At 44.2% G+C, this 19,761-nt stretch overlaps 2 protein-coding genes across 2 annotated transcripts in view; both read left to right on the top strand.

Moving 5' to 3' along the window:
• The window catches only part of LOC136620142 (uncharacterized), a 20,798-nt gene extending 8,219 nt beyond the window's left edge, over positions 1 to 12,579 (top strand). Inside the window, exons 3-6 of the mRNA XM_066594858.1 lie at positions 5,726 to 6,010; positions 10,231 to 10,494; positions 12,006 to 12,080; positions 12,544 to 12,579. Of these exons, the coding sequence (XP_066450955.1) occupies positions 5,726 to 6,010; positions 10,231 to 10,398 (453 nt within the window). The 3' untranslated portion in view covers positions 10,399 to 10,494; positions 12,006 to 12,080; positions 12,544 to 12,579. The remainder of the gene's footprint in view (positions 1 to 5,725; positions 6,011 to 10,230; positions 10,495 to 12,005; positions 12,081 to 12,543) is intronic.
• LOC136620141 (ninein-like protein) lies at positions 10,749 to 19,367 on the top strand. The gene is made up of 7 exons (XM_066594857.1): positions 10,749 to 10,757; positions 12,006 to 12,080; positions 12,544 to 12,654; positions 13,426 to 13,539; positions 15,145 to 15,357; positions 16,597 to 16,710; positions 18,485 to 19,367. The coding sequence occupies exons 1-7, from the start codon at positions 10,749 to 10,751 to the stop codon at positions 18,674 to 18,676; spliced, it is 828 nt and encodes a 275-aa protein (XP_066450954.1). The 3' UTR covers positions 18,677 to 19,367.
• Positions 19,368 to 19,761: the final 394 nt, after the last annotated feature.

Genomic DNA, 19,761 nt, shown 5'->3' with positions numbered 1-19,761 from the left:
CAAAGCAGGGTGCATGTAGCAAAACCTACACACTGCTGCACGTACTCTGCTTTGCTGCACGTTGCTGCACGCAATCTGCTTTGCTACACGCAGGTTCGCACACTCGGCTCTGCTACACGCAGGCACACACACTCTGCTCTGCTACACACATGTATATAGTGGTCTGTAGCTCAGTGACTGTTTTATCTCTCTGTAGAGTATACCAGAGATACAAGATATATACAGGATACACCGAATATACTGAGGGCTCCACAGTAACATTTATTCTACTAAGTGGTGTAATATACCGACATGTAACATACACTAATTGACTGTTGCCAAGTCCCCAAAATGTGGAAGACCAAACCACGGATGGCGAGCCGTTTGAGCTGAATCCTCGGCTTAAGGCCTCATGTGCACGGGCAAAATAGGATTTAGAATCCGCAGCGGATCACCCACATGCAGATCCGCATCCCATAGGGATGCATTGACCACCCGCGGGTAGATAAATACCTGTGGATGGTCAATAAAAGGGAATAAAAAAAATGGAGCATGAAAAAATCCGGACCATGCTCCATTTTCGTGCGGGTCTCCCGCGGGGATGGCTCCCGCAGGCTTCTATTGAAGCATATGGAAGCCGTCCGGATCCGCGGGAGACCAAAAACAGAATATACTCACCTGCTCTGGATCTTCCCTTCTTCGCGGCTTTATCTTCTCTCCGTCGCGGCCGGATCTTTTTTCTTTGGGCCGGCGCTTGCGCGCGGCACGCAACCGGCTTGCCGTGCGCATCCGCCGGGCCGAAGAAAGAAAATCTGGCCGCGACGAAGGGAAGATCCGGAGCGTGCGAGAGGTGAGTTATTTCTTCTTTTCAGCGCTCATGTCCGCAGGGCAGGAGGGACCCGCTGCAGATTCTCCATGGAGAATCCGTAGCGGGCCTGATTTTCCACGTGGACATGAGGCCTAACAGTTCTTAAAACGCTTGCAACCGCTTTTCCAAGCTTTTTGTGTTGGCGTAGCGACGGGTCAATCTAGTACTGTAAGTCACACCAACACAATCCATAGCAGAGGCCTGCACACACTCAGACCATACAGGGGATATTGGGGAGAGTTTTGGCAGCGGTACTCAAGAAGGACATATCAGTGCTTGAGCAGGTAAAAAGATGGGCATCTAAAGTAATAAATGGAATGGGTGAACTACAATACCCAGAGAGGTTATCAAAACTGGAATCATTTACTTCAGAATAAAAAACAATGAGACAGCTGAGGGGTGGCAAAGAAAACCCCTGTGTATAAATGTTGTTGTTAGCCGTTTAGTCGTTCACGACCCTCGGCGACCCTAAAGGCTCTCTCTCACCATGGTTTTCGGTTTTGCACTGCTTCTTTCAGTTGTATGATATCCATGCCCGTATCAGCTATGGCAGCATCAGCCATCATGTTCTTTGGCACCAGGTCTTCTTTTGCCACTGATCTGTCCAAGCATTATTGATTTTTCTAACGACTCTGCTGGCATTACATGGCCAAAGTCCGTGAGTCTGTGCCGGGTCATCTTGTCTTCCAGTGATATATCGGGTCTTATATGATTTAGGACTTCTCTGTTTGTTACTCTGGCCATTCAGGGCATACGCAGCAGCATTCGCCAGCACCGCAGCTCAAACATATCAATCCTGCTATCAGCTTTTTTCGCAGTCCATCTTTCACATCCATACATGGCTATGGGGAATACGATGGTTTGCACTTATCCTGCATTTAGTTGCTATGCCGATATCCCTGCTTTTCCAGATGTTGTCCATGTTTAGCATCACGCTTTCCCCAATGCTATCCTACGTTTTATCTCTGGCATAGATTCTCCAGCCTAGTCAATTTTCGAACCAAGGAAGATGAAGCCTTGCACACAATCTTTGGCCTTCTTGTCGATTTTCATTTAAATTCGCCCATTTTCTGCAGTTCTAATAATTTCAGCCTTCCTTAAATTCAGGTAGAGGCCCATGTTTTCACTTTCAGTATTAATCTTTCATATCAGCTGCTTCAGACCTGCTTCTGTTTCTGTAAGCAGAGTTGTGTCATCCGCATAACAGAGATTGTTGAGGTTTCTGCCACCTATTTTCACCCCAATTTCCAATTCGTCTAGATCCATTTTACGCATGATCGCTTCCGCATATAGGTTAAACAAGAAGGGTGAGAGGATGCAGCCCTGTCGGACTCCAAACTAATCTGTGTCGCCATACTGTGTTCTCACGGGGGCTTCTTGATTGGTATAAAGTGATTTTATTAGCTTAACTAGATGCGCTGATATGCCAGCTCTTGTAGGGCGTGCCATAGCTTGCCATGGTCGACGCAGTTAAAGGCCGTGATGTAGCGATGAAGCACATATAGATATTCTTTAGGTATTCTTGAGCTTTTTCCATGGTCCATCACAGGTTTACAATATGGTCGCGGGTGCTGCGTCCTCGACGGAGTCCTGCCTGCACATCAGGAAGTGCCGCTTCAACTACTGATCTCAGTCTTTCCTGTATTATTTTGAGAAGGTCTTGCTTGCATTAAAATGAGGGCTATTGTTCGGTAGTTGGAGAAAATCTGGGAGTTGCCTCTTTTGGCAGAGGGATGAATACAGATCTTTTCCAGTCCTGTGGTCATTGTGCAGATACCCAGACTCCCTGGCACAGCTCTGTGATGGTTTTACTGGTACTGGCAGCAATAGCTCTGCCGGTATATTATCTATGCCTGGTGCTTTATTTTTGGCTAGTTGTTTCATTGCCATAACTACTTCTGACTCAATAATGGAGGGCTCCAAGTCCACAGGCTCCACCTCATACAATGGTCCAGGTATGTGGTTGCAGGCATATAGTTCCTCTGAGTATTCCCTCCGCCTATCCTTGCTACTCTGTTGGTCATTCAGTTCCTTCCCATTTTTGTCTTTGATTGTGCTGTTGCTTGCCAAGATAGGTTTTCGGGCCATCTTGACCTCTGAGAATAGGCCTCGCATATGGCCTTTCATGGCTTTTGCTTCGTAATGCTCATTCCAGTTAATTTCCTTGTCTTTCCCTGCCGCTCGCTGAGAATTGGCTTTTAGTTGCCGAACTCCATCTTTGTTGCCGGCCGCCTTTGCTGTTCTTTTTTTCATCGACTATTCTGAGGTTTTGCTTGGACAACCAATAGCGACGTTTTTCCTGCTTGTAGGTTAGATGCTTACTGTCTGTTTCCATAACTGTGGACTGTATATCGTGCCATAGTTCCTCTGGATGCTTTTCTGATGTGTCAAGCAGTTCAAATCTGTTTGCTACCTCAATAGTGTATGATTGGGGGATTTTAGAGGTGTCAAATTTTCTCAGTGGAGCAACCTGCTTAATGCTACATAATTTAATCCTGATCTTAGATGCAAGGGGTTCATGATCAGAGCCACAGTCAGAGCCAGGAAAGGTTTTTATTGCAAAGACTGAACTTCGCCAACGATGATTACGCAGGATGTAGTCAATCTGATTTTGATGGAGGCCATTGGGAGATGTCCACGTGTATAGTCGGCATAAAAATCTTAAATGGTTTCCTCATTAGTATCCATCGTTGGGGCATAGACCTGTAAGATTGAGATGGTCACTGGCTTACCACGTATCCGGATAGCAATGATACGGTCGCTGATTGCTCTAAAACTTTCTATTGCCTTTGAGGTCCACTTGTTTGTAATAAAGGCTACTCAATTCCTCTTGGCATTCTTGTGAAGTCATCGAACTAAAAATATCCATTACCTGTCCAGTGCAATTCGCTAATTCCAAGAATATCATTGTCAAGCCTAGTCATTTCACATTTCACAATGTCCAATCACCTAGACTCATGCCACGCACATTCCATGTTGCTAGTATGTGAGCTTTGGTATAGCGCAGTCCTTTCCTTTCATCATGACATGCATCAGCAGCTGGGCTTCCCGAGGGCTTTCCCACAGTTGCGTCATGAGGAAAACCCTGACTACTTGTACTCACACCTCACTCTTCCCCAGTCGCATTTAGAGAATCCTTTGGCCTGGGGGTCCTGCCATCGGATACCATATTTGAATTATTTGAGAGCTCTTTCATAGAGTTTCCAAGGCGAGGTTTTTACAGGGTAGGTCACCAGGTCTTTATCTAACCCTCCCCATTTATCGGGACTTGCTACCGGCGTAGAGGAATGACTCCTACATGGCTGTATAAATACTCATTGTAAAAATATCCCTCCCCTAGAAGAAATTGTTGGAAGTGGATGAAAATTTCTCTGTGTAATTGTAATGTTGATATAAATAAGTGATTACAATATCAGAGTAAAAGGAGAATTTATTGTGGAAAAGTGACCCTTGAATGGAGACTCTAGTACCCCACGCCTCTAGCTTGGATACAAGATATGTTATGGGCAGGCATGGAGGATCTAGTGCCCTATTGTACCTCCTCTAACTTGGATACAAGATGTGATACAGGCGGGCATTGAGGCTCTAGTACCCTGTTTGTACTGCCTGTAGCTTGGATATAAGGTGTGATATGGGCAACATGAAGGCTCTAGTACCCTGTTGTACCGCCTCTAGCTTGAATTCAAGATGAGATCCGGTTGCCATAGTGGCTCTAGTACCCTGTTGTACCGCCTGTAGCTTGGATACAAGATTTGATATGGCCAGTCATAGAGGCTCCAGTATTCTGTTGTATCACCTCCAGCTTGGATACAATATGTGATACAGGCAGCATGGAGGTTCTAGTACCCTGTTGTACCAGCTCTAGCTTGTATACAAGATGTGATACAAGTGGGCATAGAAGCTCTAGTACCCTGTTGTACTGCCTCTAGCTTGGATACAAGATGTGATATGACAGGCATGGAGGCACTAGTACCATGTTGTACCATCTCTAGCTTGGATTCAAGATGAGATACGGGTGCCATAGAGGCTCGAGTACCCTGTTGTACCAGCTCTAGCTTGGATACAAGATGTGATACGGGAAGCATGAAGGCTCTAGTACCGTGTTGAACCACCTCGAGCTTGAATTCAAGATGAGATACGGTTGCCATAGAAGCTCTAGTACCCTGTTGTACCGCCTGTAGCTTGGATACGAGATTTGATACGGCCAGTCATAGAGGCTCCAGTATCCTGTTGTACCACCTCTAGCTTGGATACAATATGTGATACAGGCAGCATGGACGTTCTAGTACCCTGTTGTACCAGCTATACATATCTAATTATATACAGGAGATATAAGGTCTCTGCAGCCCTATCTTTTGGCATGCCCTTGCATTGTGTATCCTATTGATTTCAATGTGGCTGGCGGCAGCATCGTACCACGTGCTAGGTGTATACGGTGTGATGTGAGGTTTCCTTAATTAAAACAATAGGGGAAACTCTGCTATCAGCCGTGGCAGGGGATTGCTACTTCCCCAGAGTTATGCGGGACGTTTTTGATATAAAAATGCGTCACATCCATGGCAAATTCAGCTATTGGTGAGCGAAATATCGGGCCGTGATTCGTGGCCCAATATCGCACTCGACTGTGTGAAGTTAGCCTAAGGGGTTCCAAACAACTTTTCATGTGGTCATGTGGAAATAAATAAGTCATGTTTGGAAATGTTATGCAAAGGGGTAAGATCATGTATCTATATTCGTTTTGCAGCGGTCTGCAGCACGGTTTAGGTATGGGTACGGTATAGGGGTGGGGGGGGTGTAGAAGAATGACTGTAGAAATGAAAAATTACAGTGGAATATGTTTTGTGATTGGTTATTTTTTATTTATTTTTTTATACTTAGAATGAAAAATACTGGGATGAGCTGTGCCAGCTGAATGCTCAGAGCCTCCAACTAACAAGCACAGTGTCCGATCTCAGTGCTCAGAGAGAAGTGAGTTATGAGGCCATTCAAGGACTGAATGCTAGACTGAGGGAGCTCACGGATGAAAAGCATGAATCAGCCACTCATATAGAACAACTAGAGGCAAAGTTTGCTGTCATGGACGGCGAAAGACTTCATAGCTGGTCTGAATGGCAGAGAGAAAGAGAAAAGCTTCAAAGTGAGCTGCAGTTATTCTGCCAGGAGGTACTGCATGTATATTTTAATTGAAATACCGTATATACCGGCGTATAAGACGACTTTTGAACCCCGAAAAATCTGCTCTGAAGTCGGGGGTCGTCTTATGCGCCGGTAATACAAAAAAAAAAAAGTGTAAAAAAAAAAAATTCATTACTCACCTCCCCCGGTGTTCTGTCGCGCTCCGGCAGGATGTCGCTTGCTCCTCGTCCCCGGCGCAGCATTGCTTTCTGAATGCGGGGCTTGAAATCCCCGCTTCCAGAAAGCTAATACACACGCCGGCAGCCATGACAGCATTGAATGGCTGTGATTGGCTGAAGGCGCACGTGTTAGCAATCACACCCATTCAATGATGTCATTGAATAGTGTGATTGGCTGAAGCCACGTGTGTTTTAGCCAATCACAGCCATTCAATGATGTCATGGCTGCCGGCGTGTGTATTAGCTTTCTGGAAGCGGGGATTTCAAGCCCCGCATTCAGAAAGCAATGCTGCGCCGGGGACGAGGAGCGAGCGACATCCTGCCGGAGCACGACAGAACACCGGGGGAGGTGAGTAATGAATTATTTTTTTTTCTCCACTGTATACCGGCGTATAAGGTGAAAGTTGGGGGGTCGTCTTATACGCCCCGTCGCCTTATAAGCCGGTATATACGGTAGTTTGTTACATTTTAAACAATATGTACCAAAGTTTATGAAGGAATCGTATACAAGAAACATAGTTGAAGATTTCTTGCATTCTATTTTATGCTAGTTGACTTTTAGCTGATGTTTGCTCCATCTATTTTATCTGTAGATGTTTAGACAGGGCTCTCCAACTATTAGAATAGTCTTATCTGGGACATTGGCAGATTTAGCAGATTGCCCCGGCTCTCCAACAGCCAAAACTGCAGATGGAAAATTAGTAGGAACAGGAAACGGTGCAAATGTGCCAAATTAGCAGATGCACGGTGATGCTTCACATTAATTGTATGCCGTTTGCATCTGTACTCTGTTTGCGGATTGCATAATTTAGGATTATCTCAAACCTCTTATTCATGATTCTACATGATGATACGGCATAAAAGTAATACTAAAAATATACCACCAGCTGAGTATGAGAAATAGACTCTTTAAGCATCCTATAGGCTGCCTCTTAAAAGGGATGCACAGTGTTCCCCCCCTCCCCCTCCAATAATAGTGACATTTATCCATGTGCTCTGTCTGATATTGCAGCTCCGCCTGGGTGTTTTGGTCAGGCAGGTTATCTCCACAGAATCCTAGATCATTCCCTTAGCTTTTTTTACTTGATGATATGCGACTGCTTTGTTCATGTTTTCAAGATAGCATTGATGGGTAAAGGCTTTTTTACATGAAACAAGTGTTGGAGTACTTCTTTAAATTTAGAAACAGCAAAAAGGCTACTGGGATCTGAGCTCTCTCATATGTCCAAATAAAACTAATGATGATCATCGAAGAAAGAACAAGAGACATCAACTGTGTGAAGTCACCACTGTGCTCTTTCTGATAAGCCTAGCCCATTGAGCGTTATTTATTGTGCAAAGTAGAGCAAAAGAAAGTGTAGTGTCCAGTCATGGTTGACCAACATCATAAATTACATCTCATTTCTGTAAAAGTAAATTATGTGATGGACTTCTTCCCAAAAAATAGTATGCACCAGCCTCTATTTTCCTGAGCATTTGCACATGATAATAGCATATACTCAATTAACTTAATTGTCTATTTCAATATATATGAGCATGCTTGCGTGCTCAAAAAATACAGTAAAACACACACCTGCAAATACGCAACGCCCATTGTGCAAATAGGCAGCACAGATGCGCATGTAAATGTGCTTACGGCCGTGTGACAACGTTCTTAATGCCGCTTTTAATTTATTGGTGCTACGGCTCCATCCATATTTGGCAATTCACTAGATTTCTTAGTCTGCCCACATTCTCCACCAAGAAACTGTTGGACTGCTTCTTTACATTTAGAATCCGCAATAAGGCTACCGGGATCTGAGTTCTCTTATGTGTCCAAATTAATTAACGCTGATTATCGGATCTAAAACCAACATCAACTGTGTGTAGTCACCACTGTGCTCTTTCTAGCGAGCCTAGTCTATTGAGCTTTATTTATTGTGCAAGGCAGTACAAACGAAAGTATAGTGTCCAGTCATGATTGACCAACACACTACGTTACACTTTATTGCTGTAAAAAGTAATAAATCCTACAAAAGTCTAACACTTAAAGGGTTTTGTCATAAAAAACGGAAAAATTCTATACTTGCCTATTCCTCCCCAGGCAGTCTTTTTACCAGATCTTGACCTCCCTGATCTTCTGGCTCCTCCAGTCCCTCGGATCACGTCACCTCCAGCTGGTCGGAACCTCTTCTACCTGTGACAAAGCATACATTGCCGGCATATTGCTTCCTGCAGAGCAGTGTATGTTAAGTCACTAGTGATGTAGCGTTCACTGCCTAGAAAAGAATGCCGAATGTTCGGCAGCCGGCTCTAGCGACAAGATATCGCAGATGTGCCCTAAAGCAGGCTGCCGATTTTTTTTTTTTTTTGGCAGTTCCAGCTAGGCAGTCCATGCTATGTCACTTGTAGCGTTCACTGTCCTGCTGGTGGTGACCTTCAACCAATGGACGCTCCAAAACAGCAAGAAGAGGATCCAACCGGCTGGAAGGGAGGTGACTTGGAGGACTGGAGGAGCCAGGAGAAGATCGGTGAGTAGAAGATGCAGTAAGAAGATTGACAGGAAAGGAATAGGTAAAAATTGATTTTTTTTTCCTAATGACAAACCCCTTTAAGAATTATTACATTATGTGAAGTGTTGTTTATATCATTTTCACTGATAAGAGTGAAAGAATACGGATACAAGGACTAAAGATGGTCTCTAGAGAATGTCCACATCCCCCACTAACAAGAATAGCTCAGTCAGGTCTGTGCTGCTTTAAAAGTTTCAGGCTTAGGGTGAAGTCACATGAACGTATATCGGCTCGGTTTTCACGCCGAGCCGATATACGTTGTCTCTCTCTGCAGAGGGTGGAGGATCGAAGAGCCAGGAGCAGGAACTGAGCTCCCGCCCCCTCTCCACGTCCTCTCTGCCCCTCTGCACTATTTGCAATGAGAAGAGGCGGGATGGGGGCGGGGCTAAGTTCCGCGAATTAGCCCCGCCCCGCCTCTCCCTATTGCAAATAGTGCAGAGGGGCGGAGAGGAGGCAGAGAGGGGGCGGGAGCACAGTTCCTGCCCCTGGCTCTTCCATCCTCCACCCTCTGCAGAGAGAGACAACGTATATCGGCTCGGCGTGAAAACCGAGCCGATATACGCTCGTGTAAATGCACCCTCAATGTTGTATTAACCATGAATGAGAAGTGTAACAATCACCTTCATACTTTCACACAAATATTGTTAAGCTTATTGCTGGATCGTGCAAAACTGGAATTGGGTAACATACAGTTATAAGCAGGATCACCAGATGGCAGATGTATCATAACAAAGAACTTCCATAGGTGGCATGAAAATATAGGAAGTTAGGTGCAATGTTTGTAAAAGTCATTTATTTCTTTTCTGTCCAGTGTTCTCCCTTGGAACATTCCAGCAGTTATCAGCCGGCATTGCAGGCATCCACTTTCTTCCATAATATTTTTCAGTAGCACGTATGTCCTGGTAAAATCTTCCACCATGTTCATCTTATAAGTCACTGCATCTCTCAGGAAAGTCCTAATAGACCGTTTTGATCAGAGACCCATGGTTTTATTGGTCAATATACTGTAACAAAATGGTACTTGAGTGAATATCCTATTTTCTTACCATGTCTAGAACGTCATTGTCTTACCTAACAAACCGTTTTGGTTGATGTGTTTGGATTCAGCACCCTTAATATTGGTAAGAACACTGATTCTTACACAGGAAAATCTACCATTATAACACAGTGAATTTATTTGCTTTACGTTCGTTGTTCAGTTTGTGCAGACACAACAGCATTCGTTCATTGATGTCGCGCTGTGTAAACGATTATCACTCTTGTGTAAAAGCACAGCTGCAATTGTCATTAGAACTGTTGGGCGCTTATGCACCCGGCAATTGTCCTGTGTGAGAGGACCCTTAATGACTTGACAGAGTAAGTCATAAGGAACCAACCCACTATGATAAGAAGTTTTTGGTGAAATGGCGTCTTGTGATGTCAAGTCAGTCAAGCTTTGTACATTCAACTTAATAAGTATATATGTTTTTATTTCCAGACTGACAAAACCCATAATGAATTACTGCAACTGAACTGTACTATATCAGATCTAAAGGCACAGAACAATGCCTACCAGGAGCTTGTCCATCAGTTAGAAGGCCGGCTGAGGGAAATGACCCAACAGATAGAAGAGGTCACAGCAAATGTAGAGAAGCTCCAGAACTAACTCAGCTCTGTAGAGCAAGAGAAGGCCCAAAAGGAAGCTAACTGGCAACAAGACAGAGAGAGGCTGGAACATGACCTACAGTTCTCTAAAAACAAGGTATGTGACTTCAAATAATGACTCTGTGTTATCAAGTATGCTTCTAGCCATTTTGCTGTTGGGAATAACAAGTGAAATGAGGCACTAACCAATAGGTCTCCAGACATAAAATCCGCCGTCGTCATTGCCCAAACTAAACCTCGATTTGATGCTGAAGATAACCAGTTGCCACTTCGTAGTAGTCCACTTTCATAATTCACGACACCACCGCAAACTGAGGCCACAGTGGGTGGGTGTCAATGTCCGTATACATAATGGGCACCGTGAGACCAAATGTCCTTCAGCCAAGCACCTGGAAATGGTTCCAACAGATAGGGATGTAACAATGGTGCCATCTGTCTCTGGATGGCGGACAACGAAACAGTTGGAGCTGCTTGTGCTTGTCGGACTGGTGGTCTGTTGAGGGTGTCCTTAGCCCGGTCACTTTGTTGGCATACCCTCACGCGTCCACTAGTCTCAACAACTCCTAACAGTCTGGTCAATATGGCCCATGTGGCGGGTAATTCGTCGATAGACCATCTTGCATTCCAATAATGCACCCTCTCAAACGCTGTTAACTGGGTGAAATCTCTTTAATTGCATCATAGAGGCGTCTAGTGCAGGGGTCCCCAACTCCAGTCCTCAGGGACCACCAACAGGTCATGTTTTCAGGATCTCCTATAGTAAGAACATCTGTGGCAATGTCTGAGGCACCGACAATAATTACATCACCTGTGCAATACTGAGGAAATCCTGAAAACATGACCTACTGGGGGTCCCTGAGGACTGGAGTTGGGGAACACTGGTCTAGTGGGCAACAAGCTCTACACAAGTGGAAGAAGAGGTCACTACATGCAAGAAGCTTCTGAGAGCCTTTTTATAGACCAAGGGGGGAACCACTTTTAGAGCCTCAAGTGACAATACCGTCTATCTAATGACGTCACAACTCTAATCATTTGCATATCTGTAAGTCGTAAAGGCTCATTTACACGTAAAGATTATTACTCAAAATTTGGTCAAACGAACGAATTTGAAGATAATCATTCCGTGTGAATGTGAAAAAAATCGCTCATTTGTCGTTAGCGGTTGTTTAAGCTGACTTTTCATTCAGCTTGAAAAAATCTTGTTGGCTCGCTGGCTTTCCGTCCTGTGTAAATGCTCCCCGCACAGCGCTTCCCACAGGAGGTGAAGTGCTGAGCGAGAAGCCAGCAAACCGGTGGCAAGTGTTTGTTTGAATGCTCTGCACAAGCGCTGGTGACCTCAGCGGTTACGTCAATGCTCGTGCAGTCATCCAAAAGACTCGGCCCGTGTAAAAGGGCCCATACTGCACGCCGTGTAGGTGCTTAATTTTTTTTTTTTGACAATGAATGTACTTGTCAGTGGGCTCAGACGAGGTGGTGGTTGTTTTCTGTTTTCATGTTGTTACATTTTGAACATTTTTCTAAGAGTAAAAAGTGATTATAAGAAAGGTTCCACACAGCTGAATATTAAAGATTACATTTATTATGCTTTTCCTTATAAAAATACTGTAGATTGAAAATCTGATTCTTAAGCACAAGCAGGAAAAACAAGATCTTCTCAATGGACTGGATGAGACTAACAAGCAGGTTGGTGCATTTGTTCACTTCCAATCAAATCTTCATAGATCCATAAAAATGACTGTGACTTGCTTAAATTGGTTCTCCAGGACTTTGTCACTGATGGCATATCCTTAGGATAGGCCCTGAGTGTTTGATGGCATGAGTCCAGACTCTGGATGCCTACGATCAGCAGCATAGAGGTGCCACAGTGCTACTGTAAGTACAGCATCCCCGTAGTGGTTACCATTGGCACATGGGCTCATACGAGTGACTGTGCCTGGTATCGCAGCACATCTCATTTTTTTGAAAGCTCGTCCTTCATTTTAGCCATCAAAGTTCTAAGGCCTGAAGAACCTCCTTAAGAGTTAAGTCACTTTTATGCAGCACCCTCTGTGCTGAACTAGTTGATGTTATACTTTTTGTAAAACTGACTATATTTGCGAAATATTTAAATAATTTACTGGCGACTGTCTGACTTATAAATTTACAGCTTTTAGTTATGGCGAGCCTTCAAGAAGAAATATCATTAAAGCAAGTGAAGGAATCTTTGGAGGGTCAGTGCCAGTCTGTTTCTAGACTTCTGCAAGAAAGCACTGAGCAGGTAAACCTGGGCACGCTATTAAATACCTTTCCTGTTTTTCTGAAGCCATGTTCTATTAGAACCACATAGGCCTCATATCGAACGCCACAGTAATAATCACATACATTACTACTTCATTGTAGCCATATTTACATATAGGCAAGCCACATTTCCTACAAGATGCCCTATTTTCCTGGCCCATGCTGATCAGGGCAAAGGAAATTTTGGCCTGAGTTTTACTGTACTTTGTTTATTATATAATACCGCAAAACACATGTAACATATGATTAGTTATCTCCTCGAAATAAGTAGGGCTCATGCAGCGAAGGCTAGATAGTATGCTAACAATAATAAAGGGAACCTCTTACCAGGTATGAGCACCATAACCTAAGTTATGCTGCTCATACGACAGGTTCCCTGGAGTCTGGGGAGGTATTTCTTATACTTACCCAGCTCCCCAATCAAGCACTGTCACCTCAAAAGTCACTGCAGACCATGCAGCTGGACCGCTGGCTGCACGCTGTGATTGTGCACCCCCATAGTAATCAACGTCATTGTTCGCGCATAGCATGCAGCCAGCGGTCCGGCACACGGTCTGTCTGGACTTTTAGGGGTAACTGTGCTTGATCAGGGAGCTGGGTAAGTAGTAAGGAGTACCTCCCCAGGCTCCCGGGGATCTTCCATATGAGCACCATAACGTAGTTTATGGTGCTCATACCTGGTGACCAGTTGCTTTTAACATGTTACCTTCCAGCTCTATTTTACATTACATGTCTTGTATAAATTGTCCAGGTGAGTCAAATAGAAGATCTGAAGGGTCAATTAAAACAAGCCCAGGGGGAATTCCAGAATTGGAAAAAAAGCCATAATCAGCTGAGATCGGAGCTGGATGAGTCCAATTATAAGGTAGAGTATTATTATCTACTATAAATAAGGGTAGGGCAGAAGGGAGCTGCAACAGTGTAGCACCCTGCCATAAGACATACATGCAAGAGGCACCCCCCATATCAAGGGATGAGGCAGGCTGTAAGGGTTGAGCATGCACAAAATTTCTGAAAGTTTCTATAAAAGTTCCACCAGCACCATATAAATGAAAATGTCACTCTTTGTCTTATGCCTAGAGATAATGTTCTGTGGAATTCAGATGGTTAGCTTCCTGAATCTCCATGGATGGATAAGATGCGATAGGTTTCCTGTGTGATAGATTGCCAGTTTCAGGCATCTAATACAATGAGTATTCTAAACGTTCAGGCTGATAAGAACTGGCTGTCATGGTTTAGTAGATAAATCTTAGGTTAATTGTTAATCCGGGTATACAGGCAGGTAGGAACTGTTAGGGGTTGATCCAGGAAATAGTCTGATTGCCATTAGGGAGTCGGGAAGGAATTTTTTCCCCAAAAGGGCTAATTGGCTTCTGAACTTGAAGTTTTTTGCCTTCCTCTAGATCAACAACACAGGAGGATAAACAGGCTGGACTAGATGGACATTGTCTTCATTTGGCCTTACGAACTATGTTACTATGTAATACAATTTTTCACATGTATAAAGTTCACGCCTGGTTATATGGGTGGCAAACTGGGCAAATGTCCAGGGCTCCCATTCCTAGAGGTCCTTCCAAGGATTGTACTCCTCTGAGCAACCTGAGTAGTGAAGGATATAAACCTTCACTGCCATGAATCACCAAGAACTTTACAGTTACTCCTGCATAGCCCTAGACCACCAAGAATACCATTACTCCTTCATAACCCTGGACCACCAAGAACTCTACCATTACTCCTTCAAAACCATAGACCACCCTGAACTTTACCATTACTCCTTCATAGCCTTAGACCACCAGGGCCTTTACCTCTTCACTGCCTTAGATCACCAGAAAGTTTACCATTAAATGCTTCACTTCAACCAATATATGGCTGTATTATTTGGTCACTGAAGGGCTGTATTGTATGGAAAATCTATAATTGTATTATTTGGGCACTGAATGGCAGAGTTGTGTTGACCCGGTATGGCGGTATTCGGGTTCAAAGTGCATATTTATGTGTTTTATATATAGCTGAGCGACCTAGTCTGCTTGTTGCTGTTTTAAGATTGAAATAGATATTCCAGACTCTTTCAGCCAGAACATGTGAGATGGGACCTTCAGGGGCTCTGCCTGCCAAGAACCTCCTCATAAGTCGTCTCCAAAGTTTCAGTCACTATACTCCCAGTGCATGTATTTCCATACCTGGATCTAGATCTCTTGAGTTTAAAGGTTTTCTGTACGTCTTTGGACAAAGAGTGAAAATTTCCTTTAAGATTTCCTTCTGACCCTACTTTTAATTAAAAACCACTTATGGGGAATCACGGATGTAATGGGGCTTACATTTGGTTTGATAAAACACTAATAACTGTGGTAAATGACCAGCAAAGAGAACTGCAAAAAAACAGTGTAAGCTTTGCAATCTTTGTCATGCAGCTGAGCTGCCCACATCCTCCCCTCTCACTTTTCTCTCTCATTGAATTGTGACTATACAGCTACTAGATGCCAACAGCAAGCTGACTCTTGTGCAGTCTCAGCATATGCGAGAGGTCCAACAACTGAAGGAGAAGGTGAGCAGCTCTGTGACCAGGGAGCAGGTCGCGGAGTTACAGAACCGGCTCTTAGAAGAGCAGCAGAAAGTGCAGCAGCTGCAGGAGAGGATGAGGTTCCACGCTGAACAGACCAACCGCCAACTGGCCATGCAACAGGTATCTGTGGGCTGCTTACTTTTTGTTTTCTCTATTGAACATGACTAAGACATTTCCTGACAACTTCTGGGTATTCTTGCCTCTGTTGAAGTATTTTTAGTATTCTCCTTTCAGCAATTTCCACTGTTAAAATGTTTTCAGATGCCGATACCCTGTTTCACCGAAAATAAGCCTTACCCCCATTATCGGGAGAAAGGGGCTTGAAATATAAGTCCTGCCCCTAAAATAAGCCCTAGCTAAACTACATGAAGAAAAAAAAACACAAATACTTACCTAGGTGGCGGCGGCATTGGAGTCCCTCGCACTGATATACAGCGCTGCAGCAGGCTGCAGTGTAATCCTCAACGTTGACAAAGCACCCTTTTTCTGGTGATGGAGCTTTGAATACCCCACCTCCAGCAAGTGAGTGCTGTGATTGGCTGAGCAATAGAAAGAGAAAAAAAGTCACAGCAGCACTCCAAGGGTTAAATCTCACCACTGGTGCAAGGTACTATGCAATAGCCCAGTTAGGGTCCCGACTACCCGGGTCCACAGTTGGTCATCAGTATAGAGAAGGAGAAGAACCAGGCAGCATTCACTAAAAATCCTCTTCTTTATTAGAATTAGTACATCGTGAGGAAGCAAGCAGCCACGTATCGACCCTGTGCTCGGGTCTTTATTGGCTGAGCAATGGCGCTCGTGATCCAATCACAGCCATTCAGTGAATTACATCACTAAATAGCTGTGATTGGTTCATCAAGTGCCGACTCTGATTGGCTGAGCAACGGCGCTCATGATCTAATCACAGCACTTGCTTGCTGGAGGCGGGGTATTCAGAGAGCCCAGTCACCAGAAAGAGTGCCATGTCAACGCTGAGGATTACACTGCAGCCTGCCGCAGCACTGGAGACCAGCGCGAAGGACTCAGATGCTGCGGGCCAGGTTGAGTATAAGACTCATAAATTGTCTATGGGGAAAAATAGAGTAACTGCACAACATGGAGTTCCAAAAAAAAAAAAAAAAGATCCAGAATTGTTATTTCATGAGGAACTACAAGTATTTACTAAAACCTATATGGCATGAGTGCTGATAAGGTTTCTTTAAATCTGCCCTTATGACTGAGGGAACATAACATAAATCATTGGACATACATTGACTTTGGTGGATGAGAAAAGTCCTCCAATTTTTCTAGGACAGAAAACTTCTATAACCCTTTCATATATCTACAATGTTCCATTTTAATGTTGTCATATTTATACAGGAGGAACATGAGAAACTGCTGCGCAGGATGGAAGAACGAATGCAAGATGTGGAAATGAACCTGAAAAATGTCCGGCTCATGTTGCAAGAAAAAGTTGACCAGTTGAATGAGCAGGTTAGTGTAGCTTGTATGATGGTCGGAGGTGATACATACCAGTATTATGTGTCCTCTGTGTGGTGTGACAATATCTTGTCATCAGTGCATGTAGCTACATGTACTGTAATGGTGGTCAACCAGTCTGGAAGTCAAAGGGGAAACTGAATTTTAAAAAAATGGAGCAGCATGTCTCCAGTGGCAGACCATGGGTTCTGGCTTGTTGGGCACCCCTATCCACTTCTCTGATTGGAGACAATTCTGTTTCCTTTTAAATCCAAACCAGACCACCATGATGACTTCTAATGGTTGCTGAAACATATTTGGCCCTGTGCATCTGCAGCCATCACTAGCTTATTTAGTAACACACAAATTCAGACTCACTATCCTCTCTCCCAGGCTCCCTTAGCAGGTCTAGGCACTGCTGCCGTGGGTCTGACCCAGTGCAGCAGCACCTGGACCAGAAGAGGAGCCCTGGGTACAGGGAAGGTAAATCTCACCAGACATTATGTATTGGATTAATTGCACTGGTGCAATTGGACCATTGGTCCGTGTGAAAAACAATCAATGTGCATAGCCTCATGGCCCTATATTGGGGGCCGTGTGCTTGCTCTGAATTAACACGGACGGCACACTGTGCCAAATACACTAGTGTGTGTGGGGGAACCTTAGGGAATACCTTCTGGTGTCCCCTCATCCTTCCATATTGTGGGTCATGCAGTTTACCCCTCCAGACTACAGCCAGGTCTCATGGACGATACTGGCGAGGGAGCGTGCTGGTTTCCATGGCAAAAGCGTCATGACAGCCCTGATCTGATGCTGTGCAGGGTTGAAGGAGAGAGTTCTTCTCCCACCATCAGGGGAAGACAAGGAACCCTTTGCTGAGTTGCAACTTTGTGAAAGGTAAGAATAAGGAAATAAGGGAGCATTTGGAAGAGGCTACATGGTGAGGCTTTTAAAGTTACTGCCTTGTCCCTGCTTTCTCTTCCCTAGTGGTGGATTACACTATGGGCACTGTGGATGGTCATGGGCTTCACAAAAGGCTGCCCACATTACAACCCCCACTGCATATCTCAATAGGTTTGGGATGTTGTACAATAGCACCTGACACAGCCTTTAGTTGATATATGCATGTGTAGAATGTATTGCACTAAATGTGGGTGACAGGAGGGATCCATTACTCAGCTTGGTGTTTCCTAATTGGAGTGCTTGCTTGGCCAACTGACATACTGGATGTGTTAAGCTAACCAGAAGTCATATTTTAGCAGATCGGTTGTTCTTGACCGGATCTACCAGCACCTTGTACCTGTTGATTCCTTGGTGTTAAATAAGATTAACTTGTTAGATAATTTGGTTTCCGGGACCTAAACTGCACCTGAAATGCTTTACCATGATTGCTGACCACTTCTTAACATGCACGTTATTTCTGTAGTAATGGTAGAGCGATAACATGTAGCATTATATGGATGTCTCTTTTGATTTTGTTGTCTGTAATAAAATCACCTTTCTGCAAAATTAATGATATGGTGGTTTCACACTTGCACCCAGGTCTCCGCTTTCTTGCTCTGTTTGGGGAGCTGGAATGGGGAATCCTTAGGGTGGAATGGTTCCACTCAGCTGGCCAGCTTTGGCTTTTGGATGGAAGAAAAAGCGCTGCATGCAGCACTTTTTCTTCCGGTACGGAGTCAAACCTTCAACCGTAGGTTCCAACACAGATGTGAAACCAGCCTATAAAAATGAATGCTTCATACCAATTGTAAACATGTTTACCATGCACATCTATATCTCTACACAGCTGGAGAAGAATGCAAAGTCGGACATACTTCTGAAGGATCTTTATGTGGAGAACGCCCAGCTGATGAAGGCTCTGCAAGTGACAGAACAACGGCAGAAAAGTGCAGAGAAGAAAAACTACCTCCTAGAGGAGAAGATTGCAGCATTAAACAAAGTCATGAAGAAGATTGGCCCTGCCTCTCTGGCCATCTGATACTGTATGTGCACTAATAGACTGACATGGCTGAGCTCCTGATACTAGTCAGGCTGCCTATACCTCACCATGGCGTGCAGAGCCCAAAATTGTAGCATTTTTTTTTTCATGGGTTTCAAGCAATAAATAACCAAGCAATGGACACCGTTGATATTTTGTAAAAAAAAAAAAAAAGACATAAATCATAGACTAAAAGGAATTCCAAGAGACAATCACACGGGTAATTACTAGAGCTTAGACTCTTCTGGATCACCAGCAGGCCTCATATGGAAGGCAATGTCTGCCCTTTTCTAGTTTTGAATACCCTGCATTTTGGGCCGTTGCTTACTGGAAACGAAGGACTATGGCAGTGTGTGCATTACCTAATAGCTGCTGTGCAGCCTTATACAAGACAAGGTATGGTATACAGAGCCGGTCCCTTCAACTGTAGGGCTCACTTACACAAGCATATATTTATTGCGTATTCCTCATGCATCATGCGCTGTACTAATATCCCATACCGTCATTGTTCTGCTCACATGTGCACAAAAACACAGCATGTCCTATCTTGGTGCGTATTACATGCTCATATACGGCAAGATAGGCCCAGCATACTTGGTTTGTACTCTCATGTGAAACCATATGCACATAAACATGCTTGTGTGAGTGAGGCCTTATAGGACATGTCTGATAAAGGGCGGCATGCACAAAACTATTAATAATAATAATAAACTTTATTTTTATAGCGCCAACAAATTCCGCAGCGCTTACATAGACAGGGGATACAGAAAGACAAAAGTACAAACATTACAGAACCACAGTTACATAGTAATCAATTGATGGAAACAATAGGGGTGCGGGTCCTGCTCCAACGAGCTTACATACTACAAGTAATGGGGTGATACAGAAGGTAAAGGGGCTGGAGATGTGCACTGTATGGCGAGGTGGAGAGTGAGGGGTGATATACACATAGACAATGGTCAGACATTTAGCCGTGTGACGGCAGAAACAGTATGACTGCAGGAGCGGTTTATGATGGCTTGCAGGGATTGCAGTCAGTAGGTCAGGGAGCATGTTATCAGGCGGAGTACAAAGGGGTTTGTTTA

The sequence above is a fragment of the Eleutherodactylus coqui genome, chromosome 3 (genome assembly GCF_035609145.1).
Source record: "Eleutherodactylus coqui strain aEleCoq1 chromosome 3, aEleCoq1.hap1, whole genome shotgun sequence".
Taxonomy (NCBI): Eukaryota; Metazoa; Chordata; class Amphibia; order Anura; family Eleutherodactylidae; genus Eleutherodactylus; species Eleutherodactylus coqui.
The sequence above is the reverse complement of the archived record's forward strand: the minus strand, read 5'-3'. Positions and strand labels throughout refer to the sequence as shown.